The following is a 19888-nucleotide window of genomic DNA, read 5'->3' as shown; positions in this document are numbered from 1 at the left end:
GCCCCTGAGAAAACCAGAACATGAGCAGGCTCTCATGGGAAGCGGAGCAAGGGGCACCTCATGGCTCCTAGCCCTGAGCTCTCAGCCTGCCAGGGACCCTTGCTCCACGGCCCCCCGGTTACCTAAGACCTGAGCCCCTGGAAAATGGGAGGAAGGTCGATTTCAGATACCCCCCAGCCCCGCCCCTTCTCCCCAGCCGCTCAGCTTCCTCTCTCTGCAAGGCAGGCTTTCACTTCCTGCTACACAGGCCTCCCCTCGGAGAACAGGTAGGGGCCCCCAGGGACCCGAGCATCTTGCATCTCCACCCCCCACTGCCTTCCTTTTGTATCAGACAGCTGCCCCCTCCCGCCCTGCCCAGCACCACCCCCATGCTCTTCCCCATCCCTGTCCTTGGCCCCCAGGCAGGCATCTGCCTCCTTCCACCCCCTCCTCTGCCCGCCCCTGGACACCTGCCTTCTGCCCTATCCCTACCTAACACTCGGGCTTCTGGCCAGTGAGCTAATTTATTTGTTTTGGTGTTGATCACCCATTTTTTATGTCCACCCCAAGCAAGAATGGGAACCCCTGAAAGCAGGGGCCTGTCCTGTTCACCCCAGGGCAGTGGCCCCTAATTCGGGGCCTGTACTCAACTAAGTATTTGCTGGATGGATGGACGGACGGATGGATGGCTGGGTGGATGGGTGGGTAGGTGGATGGGTGGGTGGGTGGATGAGTGGATGGATGGAGCCTCCCTTCCCAGACGCAAACAGTTCCCACTCCCAGGACTGCTGCAGGGAAAACAATTCAAAAATGCCCACCCCACAGTGATGAGCCACATAGCACTCTGTACCTGGTTAAGAGTTGGGTCTGATGGATGGAGGAATAGAGGGATAGACGTGTGATGACGCAAAAAGAGTGAAAGCGTTAACGGTAGAACCTAAGGGGTGGGCGTACTGGTGTCCCCTGTAAAATTCTTCCAGCTTTTCTGTAGGTTTGAAAATCCTCATAATAAAACGACGGTGGTGGGGGGAATTCAAGGGAGACTCCGTGGTCTGGGAAGAGAGGAGGACAGGCTGTCGTACAACACTTGGCAAATCTGTGGGGTCCCTACTATGGATTAAGCACAGTTCCAGGCACTGGGTTTCAGCCAAGTGTTGTTATTCTGCAGGTACACACTGGTATGGACACACCGGTTGTTAAAATCTTGAAATATTTCCCTACTCCTTGTAGATATAAACAGCCATTGTTTTGAGTCCCCATGCCCCCCAAAGCCGCGGCCTGTCTGCCATTTAGCAACTAAAGAAGTAATGCCTGGCCTAGCAAGGGGCCTCTGGGGCTCATCCTGATGGGCCAGGGCTCTGCCATGTTGGATGTTGACTTTGCTCCCTGGGCTGCAGCAGCCTTGAGCACCATCTTCCTCCCTAGCAGGGACCTGACCATGGCCCACTGGCCTCCGGCATCCTGAGGATGGCCCAGCTGGAGGACAAGGCTTCCGACAGAGAGAGGTGAGGGTTTAGGGGCTGGGTTTCCATCTCTGCCCCAATCCAGAAGCTGTTGACGCAATACCCACCACTCACAGGACCCCAAAACCCACTCTCTGACCTGTCATCCCTGGGATGTCCCCTTCTAAGTGACTAACACCTACCTCTGGCCCCTCACCTCCTGGATCCTGCCCATCCCAGGCTGGCACCATTGCAGGAGAATGGAACAAGAGAGACCCCTCTAGGGGTCCTGAGGTCTCCAGAGCCACTCCTTCGCCTTCGGAGGACATGGGGGGTCTGGCAGATCCCAGAGCTGGATGTCCAGGATGCAGAGGCCCTGCTGGAGCTGTGGCCACTGGGGGTGAGTGCTCACAGCTGGGAGCCAGCTTCAACTGCCCGTGACACCCTGATGACTCATCTGGGTGCTAGTGACAAACCTACACATATGGGAAAACCCAAAATGCTGCTTTCTTCTTCTTCTTTTCCCTCCTCCCCCTCCCCCTCCTCCTCCTTCTTTTTATTATTATTATTCTTTAGTAGGAGTGTGGAGGGTGAGTCAGCAGTTATCTGTTCTCTGTGAAAGTAAAAAAAAAAAACCCACTGCCATCAAGTCAATTCAGACTCATAGTGACCCTATAAGACAGAGTAGAACTGCCCCATAGGGTTTCCAGGGAGTGCCCAGTTGATTCCAGCTCATAGTGAGTCTCTTCCAAACCCAAAAGCCACTGCCCACGAGTGGATTCCGACTCATAGCGACCCTATAGGACGGAGTAGAAATCTCCCCATAGGATTTCTGAGGCTGTAAATCTTTTAAGGAAGCAGACTGCCACATCTTTCTCCCACAGAGCGGCTGGTGGGTTTGAACTACAGATCTTTAGGTTAGCATCCAAGTGCTTTAACCACTGCACCACCAGGGCTCCTGTGAGTTCTTACCAAAAAAATCCATTGCCGTTGAGTCAATTCCAGCTCACAGAGACCCTATAAGACACAGCAGAACTGCCCCAAAGTTTCCAAGGAACAGCTGGTGGACTTGTACTGGTGGACTCGAACTGCTGACCTGAGTCTCTTACAGGGGTCGTAAATTCATGCGGGCACCTGGTTCTCAGGATTTTTTTGGTCTTGTTTTTTACAGATAGAGAGATTGGCTTAGATTTCTTTTTTTGTTTGTTATTTTAAAGCATTAACTCCCCATTCCCCCTTCCCTGCCAGCCCCTGGTAACCACTTCTGTCTCTATGCGTTTGCCTATTGTAGAGATTTTATGTAAGTCGTATCATTCAGTATGTATCCTTTTGTGTCGGCTTGTTTTTTTGTAGCATAAAGCTTTAAAGATCCATCCTTGTGGTAGCTGGGATCAGCGCTTCGTTTGTCTTTACGGCTGAGTAGTATTCCATTGTGTGGATAGACCACGTTTTGTTTACCCATTTGTCTGTTGATGGGCACTTGGGTTGTTTCCACCTTTTGGCTGTTGTGACTAATGCCGCAATGAACATCTCTTAAGCTCTTTTCTTATAGCTGTCATTCTCTTATAGCTGTCTTTTTGAGTCCCCGCTTTCAATTCTTTCGGGCGTATACCTAGAAGTGGAATCGCTGGGTGATGTGGTAATTCTCTGTTTCACTTTTTGAAGCACCACGACACTGTTTTCCACAGCAGCTGTGCTATCTTACAAGCCCATCAGGAATGGATGAAGGCTCCAGTTTCTCTGCATCCTGGCCAGCATCCCTGGGCTTTCTGGTTTTTTAATGATAGCCAGATAATGACTGTCAAGGGATCTCATTGTGGTTTTCATTTGCATTTCCCTGATGACTAACGACATTGGCCATCTTTTCTGGTGCTTTTTGGCCGTTTGTATTTCCTCTTTAATGAAATGTCTATTCAAGCCCTTTGCACCCCCCCCTTTTTTTTTAATTCCTTGTCTTTTTGTTGTTAAGTTGTAAGAGTTCTTTACATATTCTGGACAGTACCCTTATTGGATACATGGTTTCCAAAAATTGTCTCAACTTTCTTGATAATTAGTGATGTTTTTAATTGTGATGAGGTCCTATTTATCTATTTTGTCTTTTCCTGCTCTTGTGTTCGGTGCTGTATGTAAGAATTCATTGTTAAACATTAGGCCCCGAAGTGTTACCCCTACGGTTTCTTCTAAGCGTTTTATGGTTTCGGTTCTTACTTTAGGTCTTTGATCCATTTTGAGTTAGTTCTTGTATATGTTATGAGGTGTGGGTCATTCTTTTGCTTGTAGAGATTCAGTTGTTCCAGCACTATTTATTAAAGAGACTATTCTTTCCCTTTTGGACGGACTTAGCGCTTTTGTCAAAAATCAATTGACCCTATATGCACAGGTTTATTTCTAGACTCTCAATTCTGTTCCATTTGTCTGTATGTCTATCATTATACCAGTACCAGACTGTTTTGATTACTGTAGCTTTGTAATATGTTTTGAGATTGTCCTTCTTTTGCAAGAGTGCTCTGGCTATTCGGGTCCCCTTGCAGTTCCACATAAATTTGTGGACCAGCTTTTCCATTTCTGCAAAGAGGACTGTTGGAATTTTGATGGGAATTTTATAGAATCTTTTTATAGACTTTTTATAGACTGCTTTTGGTAGTATTCACATCTTAACAATAGTAAATCTTCTGATCTATGAGCACAGAATTTCCTTCCATTTATTAAGGCCTTCTCTAATGTCTTCCAATAATGTTTTATAGTTTTCAGTGTACGAATCTCTCCTTGGTTAAATTTGTTCCTGGGTTTTTTGTTTTGTTTTTTTTTTAGATGCTATTGTTCCCTTAATTTCCTTTTCAGGTTGCTCATTGCTAATGTAAAAAACCTGACTGATTTTTTATGTGTTAACCTTGTATCCTGCAACTTTGCTGAATTCACTTATTAGTCCCTAGGTGGCACAAAAGGCTAAGCACTTAACTACTAACAGGAAGGTCGAGAGTTCAAACCTACCCAGAGGCACCTCAGAAGAAAGACTGGCCTGGCAATTTGCATCTGAAAGGTCACAGCCTTGAAAAGCTTACTCTGCACACATAGGGTCAGCCATACTCAGAACTGACTGCAGCTGCAACATCAGCTTTCCTCTGGAATCTTTGGGACCTTCTATATATAGGATATAGGGTCGCTATGAGCTGGAATAGACTCGACGGCACTGGGTTTGGTTTGGTATATATAGGATCATGTTATCTGCTAAAAGGGATAGTTTTAATTCTTCCTTCCTGAAAAGCTATGGTTTTTTTCTTAAATGCCCTTTGTCAGATGGAGGAATTTTCCTTCTATTCCTAGTTTGCTGCGTGTTTTTATCATATAAAGGTGTTGGGTTTTGTCAAATGCCTTTCTGTATCAATTGAGATAACCAGATGGTTCTTTTCTTTCATTCTATTCATGGGATGTATTACATTGATTGGTTTTCTTATGTTGAACCACCCGTGCATTCCTGGGATAATCCCCCTTGATCATGGTGTATTATCCTTTTCATATGCTGTTGGATTCTGTTTTCTAGTATTTTGTTGAGGGTTTTTACATCTATATCCATCAAGAATATTGGCCTGTAGTTTTCTTTACTAGTGGTGTTTTCATCTGACTCTGGCGTCAGGGTATTGGTGGCATCACGGACAGAGTCAGGAAGTGTTCCCTCCTCTCCTAATTTTTCCAAAGAATTTGAGAAAGACCAGTGTTAATTCTTCTTTAAATATTTTATAGAATTCCCCAGTGAGGCCATCTAGTCCAGACTTTTCTTTGTTGGGAGGTTTTTGATTACTGATTCGCTCTTTTCATTTGTTCTACTCCTGTCGATATTTTCTATTTCTGCTTGAATCTATTTAGGTAGTTTGTGTGTTTCTAGGAATTTGTCCATTTCGTCTAGTTGATGTAGTTTGTTGGCACACAATTGTTCATAATATTCTCTTATAGCGCTTTTTATTTCTGTAAGGCTGGTAGTAATGTCACTACTTTCATTCCAGATTTTAGTTAACTATGTCCTCTCATTTTCTTTGTCAGTCTAGCTAAAAGTGTGCCAATTTAGTTGATCTTTTCAAATAATTAACTTTTAGTTTCCTTGATCAAAGAGGCTGTTTATTGATTCAAATGACTGAAAAACTAGAAATAAAATTAGCTTCAGGAATGTCTGGATCCTGAGCTTCAAAGAACTTAAGAATTTGTCTTCATCCCATTTCTTGACTTTGCTTCTACCTGTGGGGAATTCATTATCAGTTAGGAATGCTTTGGGCTGCAAGTTACAAACTAGTTCTACAGTGGCTTAAACAAACAGGACTTTATCTTTCTAACATAACCAGAAAGGGAGCTGCTGGCTCTAGTTCAGTAACATCGGGACTGGCTTCTCTGCGAGTGTCATGGCCTTTCCTCACGGTTGCCCAGTGGCTGTCCCTGGTCCCAGCATATGTGTACATTTCAGGCAGCAAGAAGGGGAAAAGGGAGGCATCAATTTATTTTATCAACAAAAAAATTCACAGTTGAATCAAAATCTATGGATGGGGCCAACATAGCAATATTTTTAAAAGCTCATCTAGGAATTATGATATACAGTCAGAAGTGAGAGTTACTGCCTGCATCAATCATTATCCATGTTCAATGTCTGGGTATATTAATGCCCTGAACAAAGTTGCAGTTCTGTAAGGAATAAAGGGATAGATTTGGATAAGGCAACTAACAGTGTCTGCCATAGTTTCTTCTTCAAGCAGTCTTTCTCTTCATGGTGGCAAAGATGGCTGTCCCCACCTCAGGGCTACATTCCACCAGTTTAGCAAGCTTGGTGGAAATAGAAGCCTCTTTCTGAATAGCTCCAGAAAAAGTCCTGTGGAAGATTTTCATTGGCAGAACTTGGTTCACATGTTCATCCCTGAACCAATCAGTGGTCAGAGAGCACAATCATCCTATTGGCTAAGTTAGGTCATGGGCCCAGGCCTGAGACTTGGGAGGAGTCAGCCCCACCCACATGGAATGAAAGTAGGGAGGGGGCTAACCTAAAGGGAATTCGAGATGTGGAACCGAAACTAAGGAAAACGAATGCCAAGCAGGCAAAAGTAACAGACATCTGCATACATCCTCTTCAAACTGACCTTTGCCTCTACCCCCTGTCCCTCCCTCCAGAGTTTCCTTGTCATAGGACATGGCCCCAGCCAGTACCTGGTGCTGAGGACCGGACCTTCACCAGGGGAAGTAAAAACCTACCAGATCAAGAAAATTCCTGGAGGTGAGGAGCTTACCTCTGAGATTCCAGTCCAAAGCCAATTTACCACCAAGAACTGTCAACTTACTTGTAAAATATCTCCTGAGTCTTCCCAATCCTGTCCACCTCCATCACCATAGTCTGAACACCATGACCTCTTGCCAAACTAGTGCAGTATCCTCCTCCCTGGTCTTCCTGTTCCCACTCCTTCCCTCCTGCAATTCATCCTGACCACAGTAGCCAGAATGGCATTTTCAAACATCCGCCAGATGTTACACACCTGCCCCCAAACCTACAGAAGTTTGTAACATTCTTAGATAAAAATTGAAAGTCCTCACCATGGCTTACGAGGTGCTGCGCGATCTAGCCCCTGCCTGCTGATCCTCACTCACTCTGCTCCAGCCACACTCTTCTCCTTTCTGTTCCTTGAACATGCTAAGCGTGTTCTAGATTCAGAACGACTTTGCATTTGTAGTTCTCTCTGCATGAGCGCTCTTCCTTGAGTGGTTGGTTTAGTCTCTCCATCCTTCAGGTGTCTGCTGACATGGAACCTTCCTTGACCATCACAGCCGATATGCCCCCCAGTCATTTTCCATCACTTAATTTTTTTCATAGCACTCACTACAATATACACTTATCTTTGTTTACTCATTTATTTTCTGTTTCCTCCTACTAAAAAAAGTCAGCTACAAGGAAGCAGCAAACTTGTCTGCCTTTTGACAACTGAATCCTCATTTCCTAGAAATGATAGGTGCTCAGAAATATTTGTCTAATGAATGAATCCTATATGGTGGGATACAAGAGTGAAAAAAAAAAAAAGAGTAAAGACACAGGAAAAAATGGGAACTCCAAGTGCTGGAAATTTCCCTGTTCCGAAGGTCCCTGAGAGGGCAGGGCCGGGGGGGGGGGGCGTTGCAGGAATGGGGAAGGGAGAGCGATAGGGGAGAGGAAGCTGCCACCCTTCAAGTTTTCTTCCTCCTCCCTCCTTGCCCCTCCCCCAGGTGTATCTCTGGACTCCTCTAACCTCTGCATGCCAGACCTGCCCCATCTCCTGGCCTTCCTATCAGCCAGCAGGTACAGGTTACCCATCATATGGGCCAAGAGGGACCCTTCCCCAAGATACCCAAACCACGCCGTGACTCCCTCTTTTTTCAGGGATGTTTTGCCCAGAACACTGCTCTTGCCCCCTCCAACTCTAGGGCCTTGGAACAAACACACAGGTGAGGCATAGTCCTCCAAGGGAGGTAGAGGCCAACTTTTCAGCCTCTTGGTCCAGGGGGATGGGACTTGGGGGACCAGTCTACTGGGTTTGAGAGTTGGAGGGAGTTGGGAGCCTGAACTTTGGGGTCCCTGAGGGAGGAGGGGATAGAAACCCAGACTCCTTGGTCTGTGAGAGGAGGGAGAGGACAGCCTAGACTCATTGATCTGAAGGAGACTAGGAACCCAGACTCCTGAGTTCTGGGGGAGGAAAGGGCTAAGGGCCCAGACTCCTGAGTCTGAGGGAGAAAGGGGCTAGGGACCTAGATCCCTGGGTCCTGGGAGAAAAGGGGTCTTGGGGCCAGGTTTCCTAAATCTGAGGGGGGAGCGGACTGGGGGACTGTACTCCTGGGTCTGAGGGAGGAGGGGGCAGGGGCCAAGTCTTGGCACCACTTTAGTAAAAAGTCTGGGAGCTAAGTGTCCTGATGTCCTGAAGGGACCAGGGCTGACCCCTAGGACACTTGGGACATCTCACTTTTGCTGGCCCCCAGATCCTCCACAGATTGGCAGGGTCCAACTCGACACCCCAGGAAAGGCCCTCTCTGTGGTGAATCAGCTCTACCTGGAGACACACAAAGAGCAGGGGATGGAGCAGTTCCTCCCAGAGACCCCACCAGAGACTGCCCAGAGCAACAGTCCAGGTTAGCCAAGCGGGGCCCTGGACCCCTGGACCCCTGAGGGAAGAGGGATCTGCAGCACTGTTCTGTGAGATCAAACCCTCACCTCACACTCCAGCCCCCAGCAACCACACCCCTCACCGTGTCTCCTGGGTGGAAGGCCCACTCAGCCCGGAAGTGCACTATCACGGGTCCGCTCTGGCTACCCTGGTGGAGAAGGAGGAGGAAGTGGAGGAGGCCTACAAAGATGAAGAGGAGGGACCTGACGACGCCCTCACCCTTCACGTTAGGGCTCTGGCCAGGTCCTGGAGCAACTACGTGGCCAGGCAGTTCCGAGGCTTTAGGGCGCGCCTCACCTCGGCAGCAGGGGGCTCCCACAGGCCTGGGGACCCAGCCACAGAGCTGCTTCAGGATGTGCGGCACCTCCTTACTGACCTCCAGGAATACCTAGTAAAGGACCCAGAAGTCAGGGCCGTCTTTGGGAGCATGGCGCCTGGGGCAGCCCAGAAGGACCAGGATCTTGGTAATGAGGAGTTTCCTTGGAGGGAGACTTATGGTCACTTCCTGATCTCCCATGGGTTCAGGTTTACTGTTCTTAGCCCTACTTATGTATTCACATTCAACTTTTTTCTCTTCAGTCTTGTGCATACCTATTTGCAGGGATTTTTTTTTTTTTTTCCCTCATATAAAAACCAAACCGTCGCGGTGGAGCCGATTCCGACTCAGGGCGGCCCCCATCTGTTCCTACGTGTCGCAGCACCTATTCTGTTCACCACGTGCTCCCTGTCACACACCTGTGTGCACAGCCATAGCCTTCCCTGCACGTGCGGACACCCATGCTCCCTCTCCATCCGTGTTCACGTCATGGCTACACTTGTGGGTGGCAAAAGCGAGGGAGGGATGGCAGTCCGCCCGGGTGGGGGGTGGACCGAGTGGGTGGCCTGGGTCAGCCTGGCGACCCCTCCTTCGCTCAGCTCTCATTCCCGCAGGCCCCGCGGTGGAGGCGGCGGTGTGCCGGGCGGTGCTGGCGCCCCTGAAGCCTGCCCTGTGGACTCAGCTCCGCACCCTCCGCGCCCCGGAGCTGAGGCGACTGCGGCGGCGACAGATCGCCCTGAGGGCGGAGGCGGGGCCTCCGGGCGCCCAGGGGGCGGGGCCTGAGGGGCTGGGCCCCGCCCCCGCCCTGCGGAGCCGCATCCACAACCGCCTCGTGCGCCTCCACGCCTCCTGCGCCCCGCGCCGCAAGGTGGCGCTGCTGCTGGCGGTGTGCGCGGATATCTACGAGGGGCTGGCCCGCGGCGGGGAGCAAGGTAAGGGAGGGTGGTGGCTACCTGAGCGGGCTGGCTGGAGGTTGAGGGAGGCGTCCGCTTGGCCTGGGAAGCCAGGTAGGAGGCGTCTGTGGGCACGTCCGGGGTAGAGGGTGTCTGCGTGGCCCTGGGGGTTCTGGTAGGAGGCGTTTGCATGCCCAGCAAGGTGGAAGGGCAGCCAGCTAGTTCGCGACCCAGAGAGTCAAGCGGACGGAAGGTGTTTGCGTGCCCCCGCTCACCCCCGGGCCTGTCCTCGGGCTTTCCCAGAGCCCCAGGGGGCCGACGCTTTCCTGCCGGCGCTGACAGAGGAGCTGATCTGGAGTCCGAACCTTGGAGAGACGCAGCTGGACGTGGAGTTCCTTATGGAGCTCCTGGATCCCAACGAGCTGCGGGGAGAGGGTGAGCCTCCACCCCCAGAATGCCGGGGTCCAATAAGGGGCGCTCTAGGGTTTAAGGACCCTTTCTAGGGCCACCCGAGGCCCTGATGCCTCTCCCTGAAGGGGAAGGCGGGCAGACTGCGGGGGCACTCTGGTTGGCGAGGGAAGCCGGGAGGGCTGACGTACCCTCTCTGTCCCCCAGCCGGGTACTATTTGACCACGTGGTTTGGAGCACTGCACCACATTGCCCACTACCAACCCGAGGTGGGCCGTGCACCCCAGGGGCTCAGCTCCGAGGCCCGCGCCTCCCTTCGCCAGTGGCACCGCAGGCGGACGTTGCACGGACAGGAGCACGCCAGTACCGAGGTGACCACCGGCCAGGGCTGCAAACAGAGGGTAGGGCAGGACCTATTGCCCTTCTGACCCAGGCTCCCACCTCTCCCCCCAGGCTGACCTCCCCTTTGAGGAGCCATGGACAGTGGGGACAAAGCCTGGGAACCTCTAATGGTTAGAAGCCTCAAACCCCTCTGCTGTTCTTCAAGCAAGATGGGGGAGACTCACCCGGACAGCACCAACTTCTGACCCCTGTGGTTTAGGGACAGCAAGGGGGAAGGGCAGTACTGGGGTGGGGTGGGGGGTCCCAGGAAAAGGGAACGGCCTACCTCTGGCCTCTGTACTGGTTGTTCCCTCTTCCTGGAATGCCCTTCCCTAACATGCACACTGCTCCTTCCCTCCCATCCTTTTGGTCTTTACTGCAGATGTGCAGATGTAACCTTCACAGGAGGTCCTTCCAGACCACCCTGTCTACAACTTTGACCCCTCTCATTTGACCCTCCCTGGGGTAGGCAGAGTAACTGCCCGCCCCACAAATGTCTATGATCGAATCCTCAGAACCAGTGACTGTATTACCATACATGGTGAAAGGGCCTTTACAGATGTGGGTAAATGAAGCATCTTGAGATGGGGAGATTTTCTGGGATTATCCAGGTGGGCCCAGTGTAATCAGCAGTGTCACCATGAGAGGGAGGCATGAAGGTCGGAGTCAGAGAAGGAGATGTGACAATGGAAGCAGATGTGGAGTGGGGTGACCAGGAGCCAAGGACTCTCCCCAGATTCCAGAAGCTGGTAAAGACAAGGACTGGACTCTCCCCTAGAACCTCCAGAAGGAACCTAGCCTTTGATTTTAGCCCCGTCAGACCCACTTCAGACTTCTGACCTCCAAAAATAAAAAACCAAACCCGCTGCCATTGAGTCGATTCTGACTCATAGTGACCCTATAGGACAGAGTAGAACTGCCCCACAGGGTTTCCAAGGAGTGCCTGATGGATTTGAGCTGCCAACCTTTTGGTTAGCAGCCGTAGCTCTTTATCACTGCACCACCAGCGTTTCTTCTAACCTCCAGCTCTGTAAAATGATAAATTTGTGTTCTTTTAAGCCACCAAGTTTATGATCACTTGTTACAGCAGCAACAGGACATGAATACAGCTTCTCAGCACTTACTCTATAAACAAGGAGAAGTGGAGTTAATGCCCAACGCGATAAGTAACGCCGATCCGGGGCTACAAAACTTTACTGGAAAAGTAGGAAAAACCCTCACAATCCATCTCATGAAGAGATGTATTGCTATGAAATTGTTAACATTTTATGTTCTATAACGATCAAGATTCTGTAAGTTTAGATGTCAACTAAAAATGCGCCAGGGAACATGGTTTTTCTTTCTGCAATTGTTTTTGGAAGCCAGCAAGCTTGAGGACAGCCGAGCCAGGCAGTGGTGAAAGGACACAGGGATGGGGCGGGGTGGGGGGGGAACTGCAGGACTCAACCTCTGAAATAATGTTCATTCAGAGCTGAGGGGGGCGGCCACACCCCAGGGCCTTTGGGTATCCAGCTCTTCCTTCAGGGAAGAGCCAGGCTGGACACCAGTAATCTCACTGTGTTTATTTTTCTCATTGTTTTAGTCACATTATCTAACCTATGGTCCAAAGTCAAATTTCTCCAATTGTTCCCCCAAAATAGCTTTTATCAGTTAATCTAGAATTGAATCCAGGATCACATGCTGCATGTAGTTGCTTTGTCTTTAGTCTCGTTTAATCTGGAACGGTCTCCCTCACCTTCTTTGTTTTGTCCCGACGTTTTTTTGGAGAGCCAAGGCCGGTGTCTTGTAGACCGTCCACTTCTTCGAATTGTCTGATGTTTCCTCATGATTAGATTCTGGTGCTGCATTTAGGGACAGAATACTGCGTCGGTGACACTGTGTGCTTCTCAATGCATCACTTCAGCAGCTTGTGACCAGTGAGGCTGAGTCTGGTCCTTTAGATGAAGAAGTGACCTCCAGGTCTCTCCACTATAAAGATGCCTTTTCCCCTTTAAATTATCACGTCATCTGTGGTGACACCTTGGCACCCTGTGAATAACCTGCTCTCCAACAACCTTCCACCTGATGCTTTTGGTGCCTTTTCATGATTTTTGCTGACTCATTGGTTTATTTATATTGTTACATCCTATCTATGGCAGTTGACTTCAGTTTCCCACTTCCTGGAATGAAATGACGTTTCCTGTTTAAATAAATGTGTTTGAATAATAATTTTTTTAAGTGAGTTGATTTAAAGAGAAGTATTCAGTAGACTCAGTAGTTCAGATGATGTGTGGATGTGTGGCAAAGTTAGGGAAGGCGAAATTCAAATGGCGGAAGTTTGGGGTATCACTGGTGTCTTAGTCACCACGTGCTGCTATAACAGAAATACCACAAGTGGATGGCTTTAACCAAGAGAAATTTATTTTCTCACAGTCTAGTAGGCTACAAGTCCAAATTCAGGGCATCAGCTCCAGGGGGAAGGCTTTCTCTCTCTGTGGGCTCTGGAGGAAGGTCTTTCTCGTCAATCTTCCCCTGGACTCGGAGCTTCTCTGCACAGGAGCCCCAGGCCTAAAGGGCATGCTCTGCTCCCAGTGCTTCTTTCTTGGTGGTGTGAGGTCCCCAACTCTCTGCTTGCTTCCCTTTCCTTTTATCTCTTGTAAGATAAAAGGTGGTGCAGGCCACACCCCTGGGAAACTCCCTTTACATTGGATCAGGGATGTGAGCTGAGCAAGGGTGTTATATCCCACCCTAACCCTCTTTAACCCTAGGCAGAGATTATGATTTATAATACCTAGGAAAATCACAAAATGGAGGACAATCACACATGGCCTAACCAAGTTGACACATATTTTGGGGGGACACAATTCAATCCATGCCAAGTGGTTTTGGGGTCACACTTGGCCTCGTTTTTGTTCTGGAGCACTGGGCCTTCAGCTGGACACCTTCCCCTGGGTACTTACTTCCACCACATTCCAAACTGACCTCAGCATCTCCCCCAAACCTGCCCTCCTCCACGTACCTGTTTCAGGGGGGCCTCATGGTCCCCAGGTCTCTAGGCCAGAGCCCTGAGCCTTGTCCTGGATACCTCCCTTCCCCCTTCTCCAGGCCATCAGCCCCGTGGCCCGTGCATTTGGACTCCTGAGTGTCCTCTTTCCCACCTGCCCCACTGTCCCCTCCACAGCCCCACCCGGTCAGCCCCAACCACCCCTGTGCTCCTGCACTAATCCTACTGCAGGGTAGCTCTCTTAGCTCCTCAGCAAGCAGGCCCTTCTCTCCACCATGCATGCCCTCTTTCAGCCATACAGGCCTGCTGTTTCTTTCTTCTTGCCTCTCTTGCCTTTTTTCCTTTCTGCTTCATTCCTCCTTCTCTTTCTGTCTGCCAGCCTCTCCGGGGCTAGCTGCATATATAAGCAAATTCCTCCTCAGTTTTAAGGCATGGCCCTCCCACCAGGGCCAGGAACTGAGTAATCCCCTCTTGGTAGGCCACAGACACTTCATTTGCATAGTAGGCTATAGTCACATCATTTGCATAGTTTATACTCACTTCCTTTGTATAGTATATATTGACCACTCCCTGCAAGATGCATACCAATCACAGGGCAGGCTGCAGCCCAGGGCCGGACAAACAGTATCAAACCACAAGCTGTTTACAGCTTACCCAGGAAACATCAATCACCCTGGACAAAAGTAAAAAATCCCCTAGTGTAGACAACTAGGGCAAAGGTAACTCCTCAGGGCTTAGGGGGAAAATCTCTCAAGCTGTTTTTCCAAAGAACCAAGGCAAAAAGCCACATAAAGGAACTCATTTCACCACAGTTACCTATATATTTACCGCAATGAAAAAAAAAAAAGGCAATGCAATTTTATTTTTTGTTATTCAATTTCTAAGTTGAACCCTTATCCCACTGTGGTGGGAGGAAATTTGAGCTGGTGCTTTTCACTGCTATAAATCCCCTACACCCTGGTTTGTCACCACCAGAAATCCCCTAAACCACCCTGGTTTGTCACAGGGACTTTTCATAAGAGTCACCTGGAGATAACCCACCCTGCTGGCCTTGAGGCCCCTTCTCACCCCGCAGTCCCATCTGTTTTCCCCAGGCTGGCGTCACACAACTCCATTTCACTCCAGGTAAAAGCCGGCGTCCTCCCTGTGGCCCATGAGGCCCCACACAGTCTGCCCCATCACCTCTCTCCTCATCGTCCTTTATCTCCTCCCACTGGCCTCCTTGCTCACCCAGCTCTAGCCACATGGGCCTCCTCACTGTTCCTCAGGCTTGCCAGCACCCATCCACCTCAGGGCCTGTGCCTGGTTGTTCCCCGTACGTGGAACACTCACATGTCTGAGTCCCTCATCTCTTTCTGAGTTTTGCTCAGATGGCACCCTATTAACTTCTTCCCAGACCACCCAATTCAAAAGTATAGCTCCGGATACCCTGCTAACTCAGAACCGAAGCCACTCCTGAAGTCCGCCTTTCAGCCAAAGATTAGACAGCCCTATAAAACAAACAATAACACATGTGAGGAACGTGCTTCTTAGTTCAATCAAGTACAGGAGACCAAATGGGCAACACCTGCCCTAAAGCACAGACAAGAAGGCAGGAAAGGACAGGAAACCTGGATGAAGAATGGACACGGGGAACCTGGGTTGTAAAGGGAAAGGGGGAAGAGTGCTGACACATTGTGGGGAATATAACTAATGTCACAAAACAATTTGTGTATAAATTTTTGAATGAGCAACTAATTTGCACTGTAAATTTTCACCTAAAACAATAAAATTAAAAAAAAAAAAAGCACAACTTCCCTTCCTGATTTATTTTTAATCTGATTCTATATACCAACGGTTCTCAGCAGCAACTTGTCCAAAATATGAGTTCCTAGGCCCCACCCTAAACCTGAAGGAGCCCTGGTGGTACGACAGTTAAGTGCTCAGTTGCTATCTGAAAGGTTGGCAGTTCAAACCCACCCAGGAGAAAGACCTGGTCCCCATAAAGATTACAACCAAGAAAACCTTATGGGGCAGTTCTACTCTGTCAGATGGGGTTACAGTGAGTCAAAAATCGACTTACTGGCACCCAACAACGATGATCTCTATCAAACTGTCTACCAACTGAAACCAAACCCATTGTTGTCGAGTCAATTCCGACTCATAGTGACCCTATAAAATAGGACGGAGTAAAACTGTCTCATAGGGTTTCCAAGGAGCAGCTGGTGCATTTGAACTCACGCCTTCCGGTTAGCAGCCGTAGCTCTTAACCACTACGCCACCAGGGCATAGATAATCGCTAATGCTTAAAAGGGTGCGTGCCACACCTTGGGAAGCCCTGGTGGCGTAGTGGTTAAGTGCTACAGCTGCTAACCAAGAGGTCAGCAGATGGAATCCACCAGGTGCTCCTTGGAAACCCCATGGGATAGTTCTACTCTGTCTTATAGGGTCGCTTTGAGTAGGAATAGACTCGATGGCAATGGGTTTGGTTTTTCGGGGTTTTTCTTGCCACACCTTGAGTCCCTGGGTGACACAAATGGTTAAGTGCTCGGCTTCTAACAGAAAAGGCTGAAAGTTCGAGTCCACCTACTGGGACCTTGGAAGAAAGGCCTGTGATCTACTTCCAAGAGATCACAGCCATTGAAAACCCGATGGAGCACATTTCTACTGTGACACACATGGTGTCGCCATGAGTTAGAACGGACTCAACGACGGTCGTTTTGGCCGTGCCCTCTAAGGTAACTTCCACATTATCAGCGTTTCCTTTTTGCAGAGTAAGACACTGAGAGACAAGGGAACTTGTCTAAGGCCACACAGCTAGGAAGCAGCAAAGCCAGGATCTGAACCCAGACTGGCTGGCTCCCAAGCAGGTGCCCCAACCACTAAACCATTCCACCTGTGCCGAGAGAGGATCTAAGCCACATGGATGCTCCGCGAGGGCAGGGGTTTTTGTCTTGTTCACAGTTTATCCCCAGTGCCTAGAATATGGCCTGGCACAGAGTTGTTGCTGGTTCATGCTGTCAAATGGACTCCAACTCACGGTGACTCTATAGGACGGGGTAGAAACCACAGGATTTCCAAGGAGTGCCTGGTGGATTCAAACTGCTGACCTTTTGGTTAGCAGGCGAGCTCTTAATCACTGCGCCACCAGGGCTTCAGGCACAGTGTAGTGCTCACTAATTACTTCCTGAATGAATGAACAAATGAATGAAAATAAGGATGGAACTTTCTACCAGTTTATTACTGTTATTGTTATGAAATAACTGACACCAGGGTACAATCACTTTGGAAAGAGTTTGGCCAAACCTGTTGCTGTCAAGTCGATATCGACTCATAGTGACCCTACAGGACAGAGTAGAACTGCCCTATAGGGTCTCCAAGGAGCAGCTGGTGGATTCAAACTGCCAACATTTTGGTTAGCAGCCAAGCTCTTAACTACTGCAACCACCAGGGCTCCTTATAACAATTTATCAGTTTCTTAGAAAGTTAGACATATCGGAAGAAGCCCCATTGTCCTTTAATAGGTGAATGGATAAACTGTAGAACATCCATAAGGAGCCTTGGGGGTGCAATGGTTAAAGCGTTCGGCTGCTAACCAAAAAGTCAGGGGTTCGAACCCACCAGTTGCTCCACAGAAGAAAGATGTGGCACTCCACTTTCATAAAGATTACAGCCTTAGAAGCCCTATGGGGCAGTTCTACTCTGTCCTATAGGATTGTTATGAGTCCACTCGACGGCAATTTTTTTTTTTTTTTTAGTATACCCATGTAATGCCAGAATGCTCCTTAGAGGCAAGGATGGCGAGACTGCATCTTACATACTTTGGACACGTTGTCAGGAGGGCTCAGTCCCTGGAGAAGGACATCATGCTTGGCAGAGTACAGGGTCAGCAGAAAAGAGGAAGACCCTTAACGAGGTGGACTGACACAGTGGCTGCAACAATGAGCTCAAGCATGACAACGATTGTAAGGATGGCACAGGACCGGGCAGTGTTTCGTTCTGTTGTGCACAGGGTCGCTATGAGTCGGAACTGACTCGACGGCACCTAACAACAACAACATGTAATGGAGTATTATTCAGTGATTTAAAAAAAAAAAAAAAAAGAACTATCAAGCTATAAAAAGATACAGAGGAAGCTTAAATACATATTACTAAGTGAAAAAAGCCAGTCCAAAAAAGCTACATACCCTATGATTCCAACTAGATGATGTTTTGGAAAAGGCAAAACTATAGAGAGGAGGGGAGGGATGAATAGGTGGAGCGCAGGGCATTTTTAGGGCAGTGAAACTATTCTATATGATGCTATAATGGTGGACACATGACATTAAGCATTTGTCAAAACCCACAGAATTGTACAACACAAAGAGTGAACCCTACTGTAAACTACGGACATCAGTTATGTAAAAGGGCAGCATCAGAAGTCCTATGCTAACTGCACAAGGGGGAAGGATAATCACCATCAACATCAGCCCAAAGCTGATTCCTGTGAGGTGGAGCTCAGACGTACCTCCTGCCTCTGACCTTTACCAATTCTGACACCAGCCGTCCCTTCCACAGTACTCTCTGCTGGGTGTGATAATTCCCTGTAATGTCCACACAGAACTCACAGACCATACTCACTGTAATGGGCTATATTAGGGAAGTAACAGGTTACCATTCAAGATCAACTTGGAAGAAACAGGGACAACTCAGGATACAGTTCTTCTATCCGAATAGCTGCTTCTGGGCTGTGTCCACAGGCAGGCCTCTGCCACCAGGCCCGGTTGGAGCCTGGCCTCTGCACTGCTCAGGCAGGTGGTACAGCTCTTTAGGTCACCAATAAGTGCCCAGAGGCACCCCACTCCACCAGCAAGCCTCTTGCCTGAAGGCCCTCAGCTTCCTCACTTTATGGGTCAGCAACTCACTGTAGCCACCTCGCTCCATGGGGTGGAAAGTCCACTGTACCGTCTCGTGCTGGTCTCCTGGTTCTGCTGCTGGATGCTGGACTCTGCTGTATTTGCTGCTGCTTCTCACCATCTCGCACTGTCTCCAGTGTTACAGCTCTCTGTCTCCTGGATCTAGGGGATTATCAACACAGGGACCCTGGGTCCAAAGGATGCACTCCACTTCCAGCTTTTCTTCTTGATGGTAGCAAGGTCCCCCTCTCAACCTCTGGGATTGGCTCTTTTAGCAAGGTCCCCCTCTCAACCTCTGGGATTGGCTCTTTTTAAGCCTAGCAGGATGGCAAAACTGACCAATCCCCGACAAGGGTTCCACAGGCCTTATTTGCATTAAAAGACTGTCCAATCCCTGCAAGGGTTCTGCACACCTTATTTGCATAGTCTCACCCAATTATTTTGTGGGAGTTAAAAGACCATGGCTAGAAGGGCCATATTAAAGCAATTCACTGCACCACAAGTTAATAGTCATGTATCCATATTGGTTCATCAGTTGTACCATGTGTACCACATGAATGAAAGATGAAAATAATAGGCAAAAACTGTGTGCAGGGGATAGAGAGGACTCGCTACATTCTGAGCAATTTTTCTGTACATGTAAAACTGCTCTAAAAAAATAAAGTCTACTGAAAAAAAAGAGAGCAGACATAAAACTTTTTAAAAATTAAAACAAGTTAGACATATGCCATTACATGGTCCAGGCATTCCACTCTTAGGTATACGCACTAGAGAAATGGAAGCACGCGTCCACACCAAGACTTGCCCGTGAATGGTCATGGCACCTTTATTTGCAATTGGAACACTGGAAACAATCCAAATGCCCATCAACAGGTGATTTGATAAACAAATTGTGGTGCATCCATGCAATGGGATAGTACTCGGGAATAACAAATTATTGATACATGCCACAACATTTATGAATCTCAAAATAATTATGCTGAGTGAAATACGCCAGACATAGAAGAGGACATACTATATAATTTAATTCTCAAAAATGCAAACTAACCCATAGTGACAGAAAGAAGATCAGTGCTTGTCTGGGGATGGTGTGTGTGTGTGTGTGTGTGTGTGTGTGTGTGAGAAAGAGAGAGAGAGGGTTTACAACGAGGCATGAAGTAGCATTTTTGGGATGATGGATACATTCATTATACAGTGAAACCTGTGAGAGCTGGAATTCGACGGGATTGCCTTTTCTTCCAGGTCTCCCAAGTTTTCCGTCTTTGACAGGGCTCAGTCTTACCACTTTTCTATCGCTTGTTTTGGTGGAAAATATTTGCGTTTTCCTTCTCTGACAGCCTTACACAGGTTTTACTGTATTATGTTTATTACCTCGACTGTGGTGGTTACACTGATGAATATATATGTGAAAAATCATCAAGTTATACACTTAAAATTTCTTTTTTTTAATGT

At 48.6% G+C, this 19888-nt stretch overlaps 1 protein-coding gene across 3 annotated transcripts; it reads left to right on the top strand.

Annotated features, from left to right (window-relative positions):
• The first annotated feature begins 39 nt into the window (after positions 1-39).
• RINL (Ras and Rab interactor like) lies at positions 40-14082 on the top strand. Of its 3 annotated transcripts, none has more exons than XM_064293620.1 (12): positions 40-266; positions 1408-1484; positions 1662-1821; positions 6570-6672; positions 7650-7722; positions 7804-7868; positions 8397-8546; positions 8641-9045; positions 9512-9829; positions 10094-10225; positions 10406-10569; positions 10652-14082. In XM_064293620.1, exons 2-12 carry the CDS (start codon positions 1447-1449, stop codon positions 10706-10708), a joined length of 1665 nt encoding a protein of 554 aa, XP_064149690.1. In that variant the 5' UTR covers positions 40-266; positions 1408-1446; the 3' UTR covers positions 10709-14082. The 3 variants fall into 3 exon arrangements, with proteins under 3 accessions (XP_064149690.1, XP_010598618.3, XP_064149691.1); XM_010600316.3 differs by having other exon boundaries at positions 1405-1484; XM_064293621.1 differs by lacking the exon at positions 40-266 and having other exon boundaries at positions 374-1484.
• Positions 14083-19888: the final 5806 nt, after the last annotated feature.

Source organism: Loxodonta africana, chromosome 11, assembly GCF_030014295.1.
Source record: "Loxodonta africana isolate mLoxAfr1 chromosome 11, mLoxAfr1.hap2, whole genome shotgun sequence".
Lineage (NCBI taxonomy): Eukaryota > Metazoa > Chordata > Mammalia > Proboscidea > Elephantidae > Loxodonta > Loxodonta africana.
Note: the sequence above shows the minus strand (reverse complement) of the source record. Positions and strands in the feature narration are given on the sequence as shown.

Coding starts and splice junctions, on each gene's coding strand:
- RINL (XM_064293620.1), top strand. CDS start 1,447: ATGGCCCAGCTGGAGGACAAGGCTTCCGACAGAGAGAG. Junction 7,869..8,396: donor GCCTTGGAACAAACACACAG/GTGAGGCATAGT, acceptor GCTGGCCCCCAG/ATCCTCCACAGATTGGCAGG. Junction 9,830..10,093: donor GGCCCGCGGCGGGGAGCAAG/GTAAGGGAGGGT, acceptor GGGCTTTCCCAG/AGCCCCAGGGGGCCGACGCT.